We start from the raw sequence: 19889 nt of genomic DNA, 5'->3' as shown, positions 1-19889 counted from the left end.
GGAGGATGACAGTAGGGTGCAGAAAGTGAGAAGTGTGAATATCAGAGGTAGGGTTGTGAGAGGCATTGTGAAAAAGACCTGGGATTAGGTCATAGAGTATGATGTCAGTGGCAAGTTACCGAATAGGAAGGCTGCCAGAGATTGAGTAGGGTGGAGAGTCACCATTAGGTGACCAAGGCCGGCTTACACAAGCATGTTGGACCCATTATAAGCAATAGGATACAAAGGGGATTAGGTTTACACAATATTCAAACCAAATGATGTCTTTTATGTAAAGAAACTGTTTATTACACTTGTATGGGTAACCTAATAACCAGTTCCTGGGGTAGAGGAGACAAAAAAAAAAAAATAATAATAATAATAATACCTGTATTCTCTGCATGCCAGATACACACAAAGGAGAGGGTGGTGTGGATTAGTGATCCCCCAACTCACTGTATCCCCCACATAGTAATTCAGGAAGCTTTGGATCTGGGTTCTGTGCCTGTTCAAGGCCCATGAAAACTAGGCAGGCTTGTATGACTGTGTAGAATGTAAGAGATGTGAGTGAAGACTGTAAGAGACTGCAAGTTATGCATGTCTTTAAGGAAGCAAGGTCTGATGTGATGGCACTATGAGAGTCTTAAAATGGGTGAGTGGGAATATGTGAAATTTTTAAGGCCAGGTATATGCAGTATATACATAGGTAGAATAAAGAGGGCGTTATTTTATTGATGAACAGTGAATGGCATGCTAAGCAACAAAAACAACAATGAATGTCAAAGAGGAATGAAATTATTTATGTTATCAACTTGATGTGCAGGTATGTCAAGTTTAAGATTGTGAAAGTAGCACTGATCATTGCATATGCAAACTGTAATGATAGAGGTGTGGAACAGAAGGACAAGTTTTAGGACCAGATGTACAATATAAAGTGATTGGAGCATATGCATCCACAAGAGTAAGAGAGAAATATAGCACGAGTGGGATGAGTAACTGGAAAAGGAGTGAGTGGTGAAAAGGAAAGTGATGTTAGGGAGAAGTAAGTCATCAGGTCTGCCACAGTTTGCAGAAGTCATACTGAGCCTCTCAGCCAGCTGCTAGGTTCATCAACCCTATGAAAAGAAAACATAATTTGCATGATACCTGAACTCATCAGACTTAGGTCATTTTTGGTGTTAGAACCTGTGTAGAAGTAATTTTTACTGTATAATGAGTTGATGGGTTGCAGTCAGCCATCTTTTGTGTAAAAGGAAACTGAATGAAGATAAAAATGTGCATTTAAAAGTGAGTTGACTATATCATAATTTGATGATTAGTATTGAGCGTGCCACATCTTTTGCTGCATAGTAACAGATTTTATCAGATGATTGTGAAATAACCAACAGGGACAGCCCAAGTGCTACCCACTTACAGTAGTTGCATTTTATAGTTCTTGAAAAACTAATGGGTGAAATATGTCAAGTTTATGTAATACTGTTCTGATGTCAAGTGTAGTGTAATGAATACAAGTTTCTAAATTACATTTTACTTTGGTGATCCTTTTGACTAAGTACTGAATAGTAGTGAGAAGTATTCTCCTAAAACTGCTTGGTATTGGCACTGGTGCAGTTGCTAGTGAGTGAATGGCAGAGGGCGGAGGTTGAGCGGCTGGTTGCGGCGGGTGCAGAGGTGGCTGGGCTGGAACAGTACGAACATCATGTACTTGTTGCGCTCTATCACTTGGGCTCCACTGATAATGTCAGCACAGCTGCTGGAAGGTGATGTATTTTGTATGTTATCTCTTTTGGTAAGGAAGTTGGCATGTTGCAGTACAGTATTCTAGTAGTATGAGAATAAGGAATATGAACATTATTGTTGTGTTACCTTGCAGTATCCAGAAATAAGAAGAGAAAGAGAAAATATGAAAATCAAACTTGCACCTCAGTCGTATCAGAAATATATATATATATATATATATATATATATATATATACACAGTGGATTCTCAAATTTCCACAGTTTAGAATTCGATGATTCAAATTTAGATGCATTTTGGAGTGGTCTGCCTACCTCACTTTTCAATGCAAAATCGTGAGTTTCGATGCTGTCATGGGCTTCATAAGCAGAAACAGTCAAACATCATCACCTTCTTCAGGCCAATTACTAGGGTAATTGCAAGATATAACCATCCAAGAGGATGAGGAGGAAGATGTTGACACTGCAGATGTCCAGATACTCAAGGATGATTTTCATTTTGAGGAATTTGGGTTGGATACCTCCACAAAGGAGGCTACTACAACTAAGTGGTCCACCCTTGCCACACACCACCAACACCAGCCAGCCAAGTGATAATATTCCATAACCCAAGGTTAGTACTGTACAATGTGCTGTAAGTACTGTAATAAAAACTGTGACAAGATACTGACAAACTGTAACAAATTTTGCTGTATTCTGAACTACAGTACAGTATGGCAATATAGTGCAGAACTACAGTTATGTAACCACATTTATAGTTCACAAAGTTTAAAGGGAGTGTGGGCAAAAAATCATGATTTTACATAGTGAAGTTGGGAGGCCCCAGACCCAAACTAATTTTTCCCATAATAAGTTCAGTTTAGATTTTGATGTTTTGAATTTCGATGTGGTTTTTTGGTACATATCCCCATCGAACTTTGAGAATCCACTGTATATATATATATATATATATTGTTACGCTGTCCGCCTTTCCGTTCCCACGGGTGCAGCCATTACAGCTGGGCTAGGGGATTATGCAGTATGTATCCGTGTCATTCGCGGAGTCTATATTAGCGAGTGCTACAAGTTCTTTTGTTTCGTTCCCGCCACTGAGGGCAATTTTATTTCATACCATGCTGAGTATGCATTTGATTACAGTATTTTGATTGTCTTAGGTGAGCTACCAGTATATTTAATGATGTTTTGTTTGCATTAGAAGTACCAATTCATTGTAGAGAGAGAGAGAGAGAGAGAGGGGCACGAATTTAAGTTCCTTGTTAATTAATTTGATTCATGCGTTCGCGCTTGGCTGCACACGAGCCTGGCGTCAAGTCAGTATCTTCCCAACCAGCTTCAGTATCGGGTGTTTGTACACTCTCTCTCTCTCCCCAGTCATTTTTATGCCGAGCTGGCGTTTTCATTTAAGTTAATTTTTATTCTTTTGTTGCTGACTGAGGGAAGTAGTTATTTTATTTGTTTTGTGATCTTGTTGTCTTTGGAGGGCCAGTCTGGCTCACCGTAGTCCTCTCGCTGCCTTAATTAACGTTCCCCAACACATGTACATACACACACACCCCTAACCCCTACACGGTTCAATCCCATCTACTTCCACAAGGCTAGTGAGAACTATCGTGAGCCGTCCACTGCGTTCCCCCTTGGACACGGGTTAAGTAGAAAGTCGTCACCACCGGAAATAAGTGGGAGGTGTTCCTGTAAACTGTCTCGGGCGGTATTATTTCCGGTAGTGACGATAGTAGGCTAGATCTATAAGTAGGCTGCTCCGTTTTATTATCAAAGTACAGAGTGTTGCGTTCTTAAGTAAGTACTTTTCCGTTGCGCAGTTTTTCTCTAGTTTGCGGAGTGTCAGTGCCGGGGTCTGCGTTATTTTTGCAACGCAGTGGAGGCCGACCATCTAAGGCTGCCTTGTTGTCTTTTTGTAATAGCCCCGGGCTGGCGCTACCGTAACAATATATATATATATATATAATCCTCGTAAAGTGCGTGTTCATAAATCACGGATTTGTAAATCACGGCTAGGTGGCCGTCAGACTGCCGTCAACCTTAAATCACTGTTAAGTCACGAAAATCGAGGATCTAGGCACCCAAGTGGGCCTTTTCCAAGGAAAACCGTAAACCGCGGCATTCAAACTAAAAATTGCGACCCAACAACCAATCACCACACGTCCCTGGTGGCATATGTGCATACTAATGCCGCCATGTTGTTGTTGTTCTTGTCCCGCCAGTCTGCACACTACAGAATGTCGCCGTGGAGTACAAGAGTTACATGCCTTTTTTGTGCAACTTCCCCTCGCCTCCTACCTGCCATGGCCCCTCCCGACCCCCCAATGAAGCGCTCTAAGCAGTATGGCATCGAGAAGCTGCTGCAATTGTCGTATAGTCAACGTTTGGAGCTCATTTTTCGTGTTGAGAGGAGAGAGAAGTTTTCAAAGCTGGTGAAAGAGTTTGGGAAGAACAAGTGCCGAGAGGTTCTAAGTTCTTCCCAACACCACCCCACTCCATTCACTTAAACAATTTCGTCATAGGATTAAGGTAAGATTCCTTAATACATGTGCAGAATATTCCTAAATTTGTATGATTGTGTTTGATGGTGCCTAGATAGGTGTAGGTAGGGTGCTGTGGGGGCGAGTTGGCCAAAGTCCAGACCCAAATTAATTTTTCATATAAGAGTTATTATTCATAAATCACAGAATTCATAAGTCACGGCAGTGGTCCAGACCCAAATTGCCGCGATTTACGAGGATTGACTGTATATACAGTAAAACCTCAATATAACGGACTTCAAGAGACCGGAATTCGCTTTTATCAGAATCGTGGAGCTACTGGACTAAATTTCTATATATTGGAAAAAGTCTGATAAAGCCAGAAGCAGTCCGGACTGCCTGATCACTTCAGCTATGTTCACCACAATAAGATAAGTAAAAGATATCTTTATCAGTGTACAGTACAGTATTATTATACATGTTATACCATTTGATTATTGTAGTGAAGGTATAACACAGTACAGTACCGCAATGGTTGTCAAAACAGTTTATAAACCAATGGTGTGATCTGGACGAATGTTTGATATATTGAAGAAAGTCCTGGTTAGCAGGGGGAAGTCCGGATGTCGCTTTTATCGGAATTTCGCATTTTTCGGAATGGCTTTGGCCCCAATTAGTCCGTTATAATGAGGTCTTACTGTATATATATATATCTCCATCCATCCATCCATCTTCTAATCCTACGTTGCCCCATGAGGATCGTAGGAGCCCAGGGCTAGGAAAGTTGGTCCTGGCATAATCAGAGTGACCAGCCTCACTTATCTATGAGTGGCATTATGTGAGCAATAAACCCCAACCACCCCTTGGATATAAACCTTCACAGGCTCAATCCGATTGGAGCACCTTTATTACCCACAAAACCACCAGGAGCCAAAATGTAGTTATATGGTTACCACCCAGAGTAGTAAATGGTTTCCTGGTGTACAGGAAACCATTTGGCTTGTCACTCAGTGTAGAGTCACCCACAGGCAGAAGGAAGAGGAAAGAAAGAAGGAAAGAAAGATGCAAGAGGGAGTGTAAAGTAACCTGCAGGCAGAAGAAAGAGGAAAGAATGAAGGAAAGAAAGACAGAAGAGGATGGATGGAAAGAAGGATGGAGGAGAGGAAAGGGCAGACACCTGAGAGCAGCACTATATATGTCCGGAGTATTGGACGGAATTGGGATTTTTCAAGTCTTTATAAAGTAGGGAACCCCCGGGTAGGGACCTATGAGCTTCACGACTATGAGCCGATAGGCGGAGGGCGGTACGCTTAGTCCCCTCCCAGTGCAATGCCTCGCCCAGCACCCCTGGGATCCAATGGGTTAATGACTGGCAAACCTATCGACCCATTGGAGCCCGGTGTCCGGAGTATTGGACAGAACTGGGATTTTTCAAGTCTTTATAAAGTAGGGAACCCCCGGGTAGGGACCTATGAGCTTCGCGACTATGAGCCGACAGGCGGAGGGCGGTACGCTTAGTGCCCTCCCAGTGCAGTGCCTCGCCCAGCATCCCTGGGATCCAATGGGATATATATATATATATATATATATATATATATATATATATATATATATATATATTAACCAAAACAGGTTTTTGTTGGCCCATTAATAATTTTTCTGTCAGTCTTTATCCATTGGAGTTGCCTATGAGGAAGAGAGTTTACTCATCTGCAACTACTGCTGGGAGAAGAGAAACTCATCTCAGGCCTAGAATGGCTGAGGGTAGGATGTTCATGGCTCCATTATGCCCAAAAGGTAGAGAAACCTCTCTTAAGGTTTTTAATCCCACCAAGCAGTTACATCTCAGCATGAGGGCCACCATGATAATACTGTACTTCTCCAATCCAGATGGTTACATGCTGCACACTGTCTTGCTCTGCTATTAAACCTCCTTTTCATGCTTCCTTTGACAAGCCACCCTCCAATAATTTTCCTTAGGGTTGCCCTGAGTATCCTACTAGTACCTTATTCTTAGATTCCTTTTAGTGCTTTTTATACAGTCTTGCCTGTTATATACCGGCATCACTGGTCCACAGAGTCTGTGTTGGATATAACTGTTCCTCGGCGGGTAAGGGTTAAAGTGTTCTCTCCTTCTGTTCACATTTTCTCCCTTCTCCACCATCAATCTACCATTTTTATCTTTCACTCCCCTACTAACTTCTTTATCACCCTGTCTGCCTCTCCTTACCTCCTTCTAGAACATTGTTTTTCATTCCCATCTCTGCACTTAAATTCCTTCCAAATTCATTGTCTTTCATTCCCTCCTCTTTACACTTAAATTCCTTCCAGAGTCCTCATCCACTCTTGTCTTACTCCCTCTTACTAATCTTTTCACCTCTCTCTTCCTCTCTACGTATAACTCTCTCTTCCATCTCGCAACTTCCTCCACGCCTCTGTGTCCTATCCACACATTATATGCTTTCTTCTTTTGCACCACAACTTGTCTCACTTCTTCATTCCACCATGCTGTTCCTTGCACCCCCTTTCGCCTTCTTTTCACTCCACTCACCACATTCTGCACAGATTTCTTCTGTGAATATTTTGCACCCATCTTCCACTTCCCCCATCTGCTCCAAATCATATTTACCTAATTGCTTCTCCACTTCTCTCATATTCTGCCTTTTTTCCATCCTCTTGCAACCTTTCTACTCTCCTTGTAAGGACTACTTCCTCCTGTCGTTTTCTGCTTCTATTCATTCACCGCATTTGCACCTTGACTCTCACCACCACCAAGTGGTGATCCAAAAGTCCACTTCCCCAAGCTCTGTATGCTTTTGCATCTATTACATACCTTCTCATTCTTTCATCACCACACATAATCAGTAATTGCCTTCTGTTCATTCAGTTCACCACCCACACTTTTCATCACTTGCCACTTATACCTGTGGATCATTTTGTGCCTAGAGTGGGTATTGGCAGTCACGAACCCCCTCCCCTCACAGATGTCCACTAGTAAGAACTCTTTTTTTTTTTTTTCATTCTGCTCGCATGGTCTTCTGTTGGTGCAAATACATACACAATTGCCCATGTTTGTATTCCAACTTTCAGTCTTACCCACTCAATCCTTGAACCAACTGATCCATGCTCTCATATGTTCTCCCTACGTCTCTTGCACACAACAATACATACACCCTCTTTTGCCCTGTCATTTTCACCTACTTCAGCACATATGCCCCATCCATACTTCCACTGTCTCACCTCTCCATTTAGTCTCAGTTAATGAACGTCTGTCCACTTTTGCACCCTGAAGCACCTGGACTGACTCTCTGTCTCTGTCTCTGTCTGTCTGTCTGTCTCTCTCTCTCTCTCTCTCTCTCTCTCTCTCTCTCTCTCTCTCCTCATCGTTCGCACCCCTTCCATTCCATGTTGAAATCCGTATCATGTCCTTTGTACTGTCCTTGGTTGTCACCTGTTGGTCCATCCTGGTCTGAGGCATTTTGTTTGTCTTTTTAGTTGTTTTCCAGGAAGGGACACTAACCTTCCACCAGCACACTTGTTTAACACGTTGGGAACACGTATTGGTTGGTTATAAGGTTACCACCCAGCATATTAAATGATTTTCTGGTTTACAGGAAATCATTTGGCTTGTCACTCAGTGTAGAATTGCCCCAGAATAGAGTATCACTACACTGAGTGAGTGGATGCTAGGCACCCTTTCATTGATGAAGTTACGGAAGAGAGTTGATGACAGGACAGAACCCTCAGGAACACCATGTATAGCTCTTAGAAAAAGAACAGTAAATCCTAGAGCCGTCTTACTTCCCATCAGTTGAGGGTAGTCTCTGAGGTTCCTTTGTCCTTACTAGTGCCCACATCATTCGCCTCAGCATGGCTGCTTTCTCAATTGCAAGACATCTCTGAAACTCTGTATCAGTTGGATTTTGGAGGCACCCACCAGCCACCTCTGAATTTATTTCTCCTGGAGTCACTGAAGGACCATGGTTCTGATAACAGCGTGGGGTATGCATGCCCCAGTGGTATGTGAAGGGAATCTTAGGAGTATGCAACTTGTTCTCAAAATACTGTACTGATTTTTCTTTATGGAATGCAAATTATATGGGTAGTAAGATGACTAGACATCTGTTGTTGTTGAGTAACCCCAGTTTCTCTGGCCAAGCCGATCCACCAACCACAGACAAGCAACCATCCCTGCAGGTCGGTCCTGTACAATGAACCATTGTTCCTTTGCAGTAAACAATGCCTCACCACAGCATATATGTACATATATATATATATATATATATATATATATCCATCCATCCATCCATCATCCAAGCCTACATTGCCCCATGAGGAGCATAGGAGCCCGGGGCAAGGCAGTTGGTCCTGACATGTAAGATGAGAGTGACCAACCTCACTCATCCCTGAGTGGCATTACGTGAGCAGTAAACCCCAACCATCCCTTGGATATAAACCTTCACCGGCTCAATCCGACTGGAGCACAATAATTACCCACTAAACCACCAGGCGCCAAAATTTGGTTATATGGTTACCACCCAGCGTAGTAAATGGTTTCCTGGTGCACAGGAAACCATTTGGCTTGTCACTCAGTGTAGAGTCACCCACAGGCTGAAGGAAGTGGAAAGAATGAAGGAAACAAAGACACCCATAGGCAGAAGGACAAGGAAAGAATGAAGGAGAGAAAGACAGAAGAGAATGGAAGGAAAGAAGGATGGAGAGGAAAGGGCAGACACCCGAGAGCAGCACTACATCGAGTGAGTGGATGGTGAGCGCCCCCACCTACCACAATTACTGTATATATATATACACAGTACCCTCGCATTCAGTACGGTATTTTTGTCAGACAGTACTACCGTACTGGACAAACAACAGACCATATGGAAAAGATGAATAATGTCAGACAAGCCATGAAAAAGTCCCCCCAAAATTCAACTTTGACTACTCGTACATTTTGACACAACTAAGATTTCACCAACCTTTAAGGTGAGTGGTGATGGGCTTGGAGGATGAGGGTGAGGGATTTCCTGGGCTGTTGGAGGTCATACTGACCCCCTGGAGGAGGGCCTTTAGTATCCTGAGGAGGCCTCTTTGCCTCAACCTCCCTCATAAATCCCTCATAGTCACACACTGACACATCGTCGTCTTCATCATCAGGGGGAAGTGCAAGACAGCAATTTGATTGGCACACGTCACAAGTCCCGAGGAAGGCGTACTGGACTGGCCTGGCAGTACTAGGAAAACATTCCTCGGTGTTGGCCATCATCCTGCTCACGCATGGCTAGTAGTACTGGACGCAGCACATCAGTACTAGAGAAGAACTCCTCAGATTTGGCGCACTTTGCGTGGCCGATCCATACTTGCCCAACAAATCCGTACAGCAATAATGAATTACAGTATTTAATTTTTTCGCCATCTGTACTGGACGAGAATAGTACTGGACAAACACGTACTGGATGCAAGGGTATTGTATATATAGATAGATAGATAGATAGATAGCCTAGATAGATAGATAGATAAGAAGATATATATGTATACAGTACACTCACTATTTTCGTGATATATACTTTTGCAAAATTTCGTTTCATGATGGCAAGGGAATGTTTTTTCTTCCTAGGAGTCTCACGATTTTCCTACAATTTTCTTGAGCCCCCGCATCTCCGCAGTCACTTGTTTTGAACCAACCATTGAGGAGATACTGGAAACAGACAAACAAGTCAATGACAACGAAGTTCAAGAAGAACCCTTACCTGTCCCACCTGTTGAGCCAACATCTCGCCAAATCACAGACTTGCTGGCAACCACTGCTCGTTTGAAAGAGCAGATTAAGGAAAGTGACGGGAGGCCAGAGATCAGGGACACCTTCCTCCCGATGGTGGATAGACTTCTGGCTGATTACAAGGACCTTTTCAACGCCAGAGTTCATGCACATCATCAGACTCTGATAACATCATTCCTGTCCTCTCGTATTCAACAAGCTCAGGCTTTGGAGAACATGCAGGCTGAGGAGGACGACGGTGCTGTGGACGAGGACATTGAAGACATTGGGGAGCTTGATGAACTCCCACTGGATTTTGAAGGTTTTGATGTTGAAGCATCGGGAAGTGGTGGTGTGCGGGACTCAAAAGTGGTGGCAGGGAGCAGTGAGGGAGCAGGTGGTAACTAACCACTGCTCCCAGACTCGGAACTCATCTTCAAGCCCGATCAAGCAGTTCAGTCTAAGAGTCAGTGTTAGTAAATTCTTTGTTCAGTAATATATTATATGTCTGATTAATTGTATGTAATTTATAGTAGGGGTAATGTGTCATTAATGGGTAGCTAAGGGGGAATGAGGTGGCTGACCCCAGAACCAATTACCGCTTATTATGTGTAAAGTTTGTCTATCTATCTATTGCCAGATGCCTCAATCCCATTCGGGGTGGCCACAAACAAATCGCCTCCACGTTGCCCTGTCCCCCGCCATTTCACTGCCCCACTCCCAACTCACACCCCCCTCTCTCATATACCTCTCCACTCCATCCCTCAATCTCATCCTCGGCCTCCCCCTCCCTCTTCCCCCCTCCACCTCACTCACATACACTGTCTTTGTCAGTCTTTCACCCTCCATCCTCTCCACATGGCCAAACCACCTCAGTGTATTCCTCCTAATGCTTCCTATCACATCCACATCCACACCACAGCGCTCCTTTATATCCTCATTTGTCAGCCTGTCTCTCTGTGTGACTCCACAGGCTCCTTTTAAATAACTCATTTCCACTGCTCTCACTCTTGACTTGTGTCCTTCCAGCAACGTCCAAGCTTCACTTCCATACGTTAGAGTTGGTATCACAATACTGTCATGTAGTAACTTTTTCACTTCCATGCTCACTTCCCTGCTTCTTGTCACTGCTTTCAAGGAAACAGCAACCTTTCTTCCCTGCTGTACCCTTTCAAGCACTTCACCCTCCAAACCTCCATCCTTACTCATCACACTACCCAAGTACTTAAACGTAGTCACATTTTCCAATTCCTCACCATCCAACCTCACTGTACATTCACTGACTTCACCTCTCTCAGAGACCATCACTTTACTCTTCCCTACATTCACCTTTAGATTCCGTTTCTTACACACTCTCCCAAACTCATCCACCAAGCCTTGCAGCTCTCCATCGTCTTCACTGAACAACACAGTATCATCTGCAAACAACAGTACAGGGAGTTTCCAAACACTACCCTCTCTCACCAGGGCCACTCCAACATCCACTACCCTACCTTGTACCTCTTTTATTACCCCATCCATATACAGATTGAACAACCATGGAGACGTGTAAAGTATATGCACGAATTTCGTGAGTGGTACCCATTAGGCGGGAAAATAGTGAGTGTACTGTTTATACATGCATACATACATACATACATACACACACACACACACACACACACATACATACACACACACACAGAAGGGCCTCCCTCCCAGTATGCGAGAATTTGGTTGACAAAATGCACCACATGTTGAAAATTTGGCATATTAGAAACCGTTAAATCAATGGGAATAAATGTATATGGTCGACATCTCACCCTATCTTTGTTATTTACAGTACGTCCCCATTATTGACTATCGTTTTAAGAAAGCCTTTTGCTAAAAGAAAGGTACTAGATCTGTAAATGTAGTGTGCTAGGTAGCTCTCCGATTGTATAATTGCGGGATTAGCAACCTTATTGCACCTGTCCACTTGCTGGCCTCCATAAGTCTTGATGGTTTGCAAAATCTGCTCCTTGTTCTTGAGAACGTTCCTCACTGTTGATTCACCTGAGCCAAGTTCACGTCTAGTGTTTGAGTTTCTTTTACCGTGCTTATTCATGTCTATAACCTTCATTTTCAGTTCCACAGTGATCCTCTTATTCTTGGAATGAAGCAGTGGAGCCATGATGTAACAGATGAGCAAGCTAGGTCCTGTACAATGCTAAAAGCACCACAATATGTGAGCTCAGCACGGGCAGACAAAGACTGAGAGTCTCGAGACCTGAGGGACCCTGTGAAGGAGGGAAAGGGCAGGAAACCAATCGACCGTCCGGTGGTAGCTTCGTATACAATAGTGAACTGCCATTTTGAGTAGGAACACCATTTTTCCCATGCTTTCTGATGACTGATTCGCATTTTAGAATCACATTTTGCATATTAAAAAATGGATATTTTTACGTATATTTTTATGATTACATGTGGGTGGACGAGCGAATTAGAAGGCAAGTGCTGGATGCAAGAGTGTGGAGAGGGTGGGGGAATGGAATTTCAGACCATCACTTATTGATGGTCAAGGTAATGCTCCAAAGAAAATGGGTGAAGAGACAAAGGGGAAGACAGGAGGAAACATCCCCTGTGAGAAGAGTGGAGAAGTTGCAAGATAGTGAGAAAATGGCAGAGTATAAGAGCATAGTCGAACAAAGATTGGGAAGGTATGAGTTAGAGCAGATGGAAGGGGTGGAAGATGTTATGTAAGATATTCACGGAAGAGATAGGTGCGGTGTATGAGGTGGTTTGTGGAGTGAGGAGGAGATGCAGGGGTGTGCAAGGGACAGCATGGTGGAATGATGAGGTGAAATGAGCTTTGGAACAAAAGATGAAGGCACATAGTGAATGGCTAGCAAGTAGAGGTAGGGGAGGAGATGAGAGAGAAAAGAGAGAGGTATATGTGAGCAGGAGAAGGGAGGTGAAGAGTTTGATGAAGGAGAGTAAGAAGAAAGTGGATGAAGAGTTTGGGAGGAACCTGGGTGTAAAATGGAGGGGACTTAAGCAATTGTTTTGGAAGGAGGTAAAGAAGGTAAGACAGGGTGAAAGGGGAAATAGTAGGGGAGTGAAAGATGGGAATAACAGATTGTTGGTGGAGAAGAGAGAGAAATTGAGGAGATGGAAGGAGCACTTTGAGGATTTGTTGAATGTAGAGAGTGAGAGCAGTGCGAGTATAAGTGGTTGGGGAATGGCTGGGAGAAGAGATGAGAGGAAGGAGGAAGAGATCAGTAGGGTGGAAGTAGTGGAAGCAATGAAGAAGATCTAAATGGGAAAGACCCCAGGAATTGATGGAGTGTGTGGTAAAATGCTGAAGTGTGGGGGTGAGATTGTTGTGGAATGGATATGGAAGTTGTGTAGATTGGCCTTGGAAGAGGGAAGGGTTCCAGAGGACTGGAAATCAGGTATAGTTGTTCCTTTATACAAAGGAAAAGGGGAGAGAGAAGTATGTGGTAACCATAGGAGTATTTGCCTTCTTAGTGTGACTGGAAAAATATATGGTAGAATATTCATTGATAGGGTTAGGCATATAACAGAGGAGCTAGTTGGAGAAGAACAAGGGGGACTTAGGAAGGGAAACGGGTTTGTAGATCAGATATTGTTCTAAGATGTTAAGTGGAGAAGTATCCAGAGAAGGGAAAGAAAGTGTATGGTGCCCTCATGGACTTGGAGAAAGTTTATGACAGAATAGATTGGCAAGGGATGTGGAAAGTATTAAAAATATATGGAGTGGATGGGAAATTGTTGAGTACTGTGAGGAGTATGTACGAAGGAGCTAGGGCTACAGTGCGAGTGGATGGTGAGCTGAGTGAGTTCTTTTATCTAAATGTTGAACTGAAACAAGGATGTGTGATGTCTCCATGGCTGTTTAATATATACATGGATGGTGTTGTAAAGGAGGTGCAAGGTAGGGCAGTGGCTGTTGGGGTGGCTCTAATGAATGAGGGTGAGATTTGGAAGATTCTGGTGTTGGTGTTTGCCAATGATACAGTATTGTTGAGTGAAGATGAATGGGAGTTGCAAGGTTTGGTGAATGAATTTGGGACAATGTGTAGGAAGAGGAATCTGAAGTGAATGTAAACAAGAGTAAAGTTATGGTGTTTGAGTGGAATGATGTCACAGAATGCACTTTGAGGTTGGATGGTGAGGATATGGAGAATGTGAGTGCATTCAAGTACTTGGATAGTGTGATGAGTAAGGATGGAACTTTTGAAGATGAAGTGCTTGAAAGGGTATGGCAGGGAAGGAAGGTTGTTGGTTCACTGAAAGCAGTGATGAGAAATAGGGAGGTGAGTATGGAGGTTAAGAAGTCACTGCATGACAGTATTGTGATCCCTACCCTGATGCATGGAAGTGAGGCATGGATCTTGCTAGAGGGGAACAAGTCAAGAGTGAGAGCAGTGGAAATGAGTTACTTGAGAGGAGCATGTGGAGTGACATGGAGGGACAGGTTGACGAGTGAAGTAAAGGAACGTTGTGGGGTGGATGTGGATGTGGTTGAGAAAATTAAGAGAAATACACTGAGGTGGTTTGGACATGTGGAAAGGAAGGAGAATGAAAGACCCACTAAGAAGATGTATGTGGGTGAAGTGGAGGGAGGGAGAGGGAGGGTAAGACCAAGGATGAGGTGGAGGGATAGAGTTGAGAGGTATATGAGGGAGGGGGGAGTGATTTGTGGGGAGGGCAGTCAAATGGTGGGTGACAGAGCAACTTGGATGCATTTTGTCTGTGGCCACCCTTTGCGGGATTAGGGCGTCGGGCTATAGATAGATAGATAGATAGATTTATGAGTCAAGTTCGCATATTAAGTGTTTCACATATTGAGATCCCACATATTGGGAGATCCCACTGTATATACATACAGTAGGTACTCACAGTACTCGAGCTCACTGTACGCAATCCTCATTGTAGGCGGGGACCTAATTTTTATCGAATTTTAGTATATTTTTTAACAGTGACGCGAATTGAACTCGTGATAGATGAGACGGCAGTGATGAGTTGCCCAGATCTGGGGTTTACCCCAAGCACACAACATTGCCACCCCAAGAAGCGCCAACGACCAGTGATGGAGAGTGGAGACTTGATGATGGAGCTCAGCCAGGTACTTTTTGCCCTAGATAAATTCAAGGAAGAATTCAAGAACATCGAACACTGTCAGCTGCGAGTGGTGGAAGTGATGACTTCACTTTGAAGGGTTTATGAATGAAGTGAGTGCATTAGCTAGTGAAAGTGTCAGAAGTGCTGCTGGCGAGAGTGGTGTGTCGGGTGGTGTGGCGGGTGGTGCAGGAGGTGCACTCTAAGGTTCTGAGAAAATTTTCCATCAAGTCAATAATCTGTCAGACAATAATTAACTTGTTTCTTCCTCACTGTAGTTGCCTTTGAATACATATTATGGCATCACCCATAGCTGTCTTCATTAATGATGGCAAATTCTCTTGTTATTGTTGTGATGGCTAATTGACTTGACGGCGAATTCTCCCAAAACCCACGCTAGGTGCCTCATCCTACCTCGGATCCCCTTCTTATCTCCATTAAGCCTGTTGTCCTCTTGGGTTAAGGTGAGCAGCCATATTCTTGGTTTAGTTAAGCCATATCCTTGTTGATTTAGTAAAGCCATAATATTGTTGGTTTACTCTATCTTAGTAATATGTCTTAGATAGTTTCCCTGTACAGTCCAGTACTTAGGTCTGAAAGGAGTCTCAAGGGTTGCTGATGAAGGGGAGTGCCGCCCATATGTAATTTTTCCGATAAGTTTATGTATTCGCAGTACGCAAATTCCTAGTAAGCGACCTCCTCTGCCGCCCATATACTCAAGTACTGTGGGTACCTACTATATATATATATATATATATATATATATATATATATATATACAGTATATATATATATATATATATATATATATATATATATTGGGTGGCTCTTCTCTCATCCCAGTCAGTCTTGGCTGGGCCACTAAATGATAAAAGTGTTCTGCTCTGCCTCTTTTAGATCTCAGAGACCCTTTGGTCTCTGATACAGTATTGCAAATTTTTCCAGGAAAAAAGTTACCATACCAGATTTTGTTACCACAGCAAAATTACAAAAGCTGCAGAGATGTTTTTAGTCTTTTTGCAGATGGAAGAATGTTTTTTTTTTTCCATAATGTTTCTCTCTCTCTCTCTCTCTCTCTCTCTCTCTCCTTCCAGCACCCTTTCCATTAAGGAAAGAAACTGAGTTTAAAATGAGAGGAAATTGCAATTTTGCTTTTTTTTAAGGGTTAATCTCTTGTACTCACTTTATTCTATTTCATATATATATATATATATATAAAGGCTGTAACATGTTTGCATGCATCAGCCTCAGTCACCGAATGGCAGCTCATCACACTGCTCCGTCCCTGGCAGCCTCCTTATTTAGTCCCATATCCCTAAGGTCACAATCTATGACCTCATTCCAGGTCTTTTGATCCAATTCTTGTAACGCCACCTTCAACTTACATGCCTCTCATTCTCCTCACTCACTTGTCATCTACCATCCTCTCGAGATGCCCATACCATCTAAATGTATCCCTCCTCAACATTTATATTATTATTTTCAGGTTCAAGATAAGGACAGCAGACCATTTGAAGAGTGTAGCAACAGAGTATCAGACAGCAGACTACCTGAAAAGTGTTGAGAGATTCTGTGACTTTCTCATTAGCCAGGAGAACAAGTACCTCAGTCTGCCCAGCCCTGAGGAGAGGTATGTTGTGTGGATCAGGGGAAGGATAGTTGTCTTCTCATTTTTGAGCCATCTAACCCTTTTCATCAAGTCAGACTGATCTCACTCCCTTGGGTTTTCTTATACAGTATTAGTTTCCACTGCTAGATAGCTGTCACCCAAAGAAACTGTGTCTCATAATCTTTGTGCAACTGCCAGCAAGTGATGTATGGTTTGGGGAACATTTCATAACCATCTGTATCTGGGGCAGGTGATCAAGTAGCTTTCCATCCATTTTCATAACTTTACATCTTCCCCTCTAATAGTTTTTAATTTCCACAACAATCATTTTTATGTGGCATGCTATCCAATGCCATTCTGAGGTCCAGGTAGAAGCCCCTCCCCCTCCTCTCTCTCTCTCTCTCTTTCTCTTTTGCATAACATCTACCACTCTGCTATAGAAACTCAGTAAGTTGATAACATAGGAACTTCCCTTCCTGCAGCCAAATTGCTTTGATGGTGTCACTTCATGTTCCTCTACAAATTAAATTTGTTTCACTTCATTATTATGGGCTCCAACATGCTTGCATGTGTTGGCCTTGGTCACTTGATGTCGGCTGTCCACGCTGCTCTATGTCTGGCATTTCTCTCTTCTTTTACCCAACTTGTGACTTACTTCATCTCTCTCTAACAACCATCTCAAATTTTGCATGCAATAATAGTAAGGGATACTGATCTGTAGTTAAGTGCCTCTTCTCTGTCTCCTCCCTTAAAAATTGACACTGTGTTTGCTGTTTTCCAGTCAGTGGGTGATTGACTATTTTCCAAAGATCACATTATAGTGTCATAAGCAGGCCAGACCAACGATCTGCACATTCCTTCAGGATCCATCCAGCCATACCATCTGGTCCCATATCCTTCCTCACATTCGGGTCTTCAGCTGCAATATCTTATTCTTTCTTCTCATCTATTATTTCAGCTACTTTCATCATTTTTGCATCCTTATCCCATTCTGAAAACTCTTCTTCCAACACAGATATTGATTGTCATCTGTCATTCATCTATTGACACAACTCTTCTTTTTCATATACAGGTAATACGTCTCCATCTTTACCTCCACCAGTGAAAATTGGAGGAGGTTGTGTATTCACCTATGTTTGTCTGTTTGTCCAGATGATATATCCAAAAGCTCTCAGTGAATTTCGATGAAATTTTGTGGAAGAATGGGTCATGGGCCAAGGACGAATTGATTAAATTTCGGGACAGATCCAGATCCATATCCTGCAATGGCATTGGCAGGGGTATGCACTCTCTGAGTGCTTTCTAGTTATTTATGTATCTGTTTGTCTGTATGACTATCTGTATCTATATTTTTCTAACCATTAATCTGTCTATCTGTCTATGTATCTATCTATCTGTCTGTCCATCTGTATTTATCTATCCATTAATCAGTCTATATATGTATGTAAGTACTAATGCAAGGTGTACCAAGCAATTTCCCAGTAATCTCGTTATCACTGTTTTCTCTCATAATAACAGTGCCTTAACCTCTGCGCGTTACCGATTCATTCCATCAGCGACAATTAAGCATTTTACTGCCATACCTGTGCCTAAAAATTAACACCTCTAATTAGTCATCAGTGGTAGGTGGTGGCAACCATCATCCACTCACTTGATGTAGTGCTGTCTACCTCTTCCTTCACCTTTATCATTCTTTTTCTGTGTCTGCCCTCCTCTCTTCCTATATCTCCCATCTTTCCTGTCAGTTTTTATTACTCTTCTTTCCTGTTCAGGTGGCTTTGCATTGAGTGACAAGCCTAATGGTTTCCTGTAAGCCAGGAAACCATTCACAATGCTGGGTGGTAACCATATAAACAACCCACACGTATTCTGTACCTGTCAGCAAGTGGGTTGGCAGAGGGTTAGTGCCTCTTCCCGTAAAACAACTAACCCAAAGACAAATGGCCACCCCTTATGAGATCATGATGTCTGGCTATAGGTAGATAGATAAAATTAGTCATCATTTAATTAGAAAGTTATATACCTGGGTAGGGGAGAGAGAGGGAGCCTTCATGTGGTGTTATCAATTTTACTGGTCTGCTGTTGTTACCTCCACCAACAGAGTTGGGGGCTATGCATTCACCACCATTTGTCTGTTTGTTTGTCCACAAGATCCCTTAAAAAGTTATTGATGGATTTCAATGAAATTTTGTGGATATGTGGGCCATAGGCGAGTTGATGTAATTTTAGTGGCGATCCGAGTTCAAGTTCAAGTTCGGGACTGTTTTTTGTTTGTTTGTCCACAAGATACAGTACTTCAATAACTTTTTGATGGATTTTATTGTATTTTTTTGGATATGTGGGTCATGGGGCAAGGAAAAGTTGATTAAGCTTTAGAGGTGCTCGGAGTTGTCTGGTATAGGTATTGGTGGAGGTATGCACTCTCTCAGTGCTATCTAGTTTAGTCCTGTTATACTGTATTATCCTTTACTTTCATTTTATGATTGACAAATCTGTAAAACAGTTTTGGTTCATTTTTACATTTGCTTACAATATCCATTTCATATTTCCTTTCTTCCTCTCTCTCCATATCTTTACATATTCATTTCTTACCTCCTTATATTCACTCCAGACTCTTTCACTGTACCTTCTTCGCACCATATTCCATGCTCTATTCCTTGCCTCACTTGCCTTCCTACATCTGTTAATGAACTACTCTTCTGCTTCTCGATCCCTGCAAAGAATTTTGGGAGATATTTCCCCATCCTCTTCTGTATGTCTGTATGTCTTTCATCAGTATTTCATATTTCTCCTGTACACTTTCCACCATATGCATTTCACTCCAGTCACTATTTTGGAGATGTCATCTGAAGGAAACAAAATCTGCTTTTCCATAATTATATCTACCCTGTCTGTATCTTTCTTCTCATTCTCCCTTGCCTCTGAGCAGCTCCATTTCAATAACCAAATGATCACTTTGGCCCAGAGGGTACTGGAATCTTATATTCTGCATATCATTAGGGTCTTTTGTGAAGATTAAGTCCAGTCATGAAGTTTTGTTATCTCCTCTGACTCTCGTATTTTCTTTTATTAGCAGTGTTAGCATAGTTTCCATTACCAAATATATTATTTTATTTTCCAGTGATTCCTTGTTGCTCCCCATATCCTTTCCTTCCCAGCCAGCTTCCTTGCAGTTGAAGTCACCCATTAATATTAATCTGTGTTTCCTCTCAACCTGTGGATA

General features: G+C 42.6%; 1 protein-coding gene across 1 annotated transcript in view; it reads left to right on the top strand.

Moving 5' to 3' along the window:
• Positions 1-19889, top strand: part of LOC145394151 (uncharacterized) — a 64128-nt gene that overhangs the window by 26464 nt on the left and 17775 nt on the right. The window contains exons 6-7 of the mRNA XM_080268131.1: positions 1591-1739; positions 16544-16687. Coding sequence (XP_080124257.1) covers positions 1591-1739; positions 16544-16687 — 293 coding nt within the window. The remainder of the gene's footprint in view (positions 1-1590; positions 1740-16543; positions 16688-19889) is intronic.

This window comes from Coenobita brevimanus, chromosome 26 (genome assembly GCF_032717465.1).
Source record: "Coenobita brevimanus isolate Jiangsu-jjx chromosome 26, ASM3271746v2, whole genome shotgun sequence".
In the NCBI taxonomy this organism is placed as follows: Eukaryota; Metazoa; Arthropoda; class Malacostraca; order Decapoda; family Coenobitidae; genus Coenobita; species Coenobita brevimanus.
Note: the sequence above shows the minus strand (reverse complement) of the source record. Positions and strands in the feature narration are given on the sequence as shown.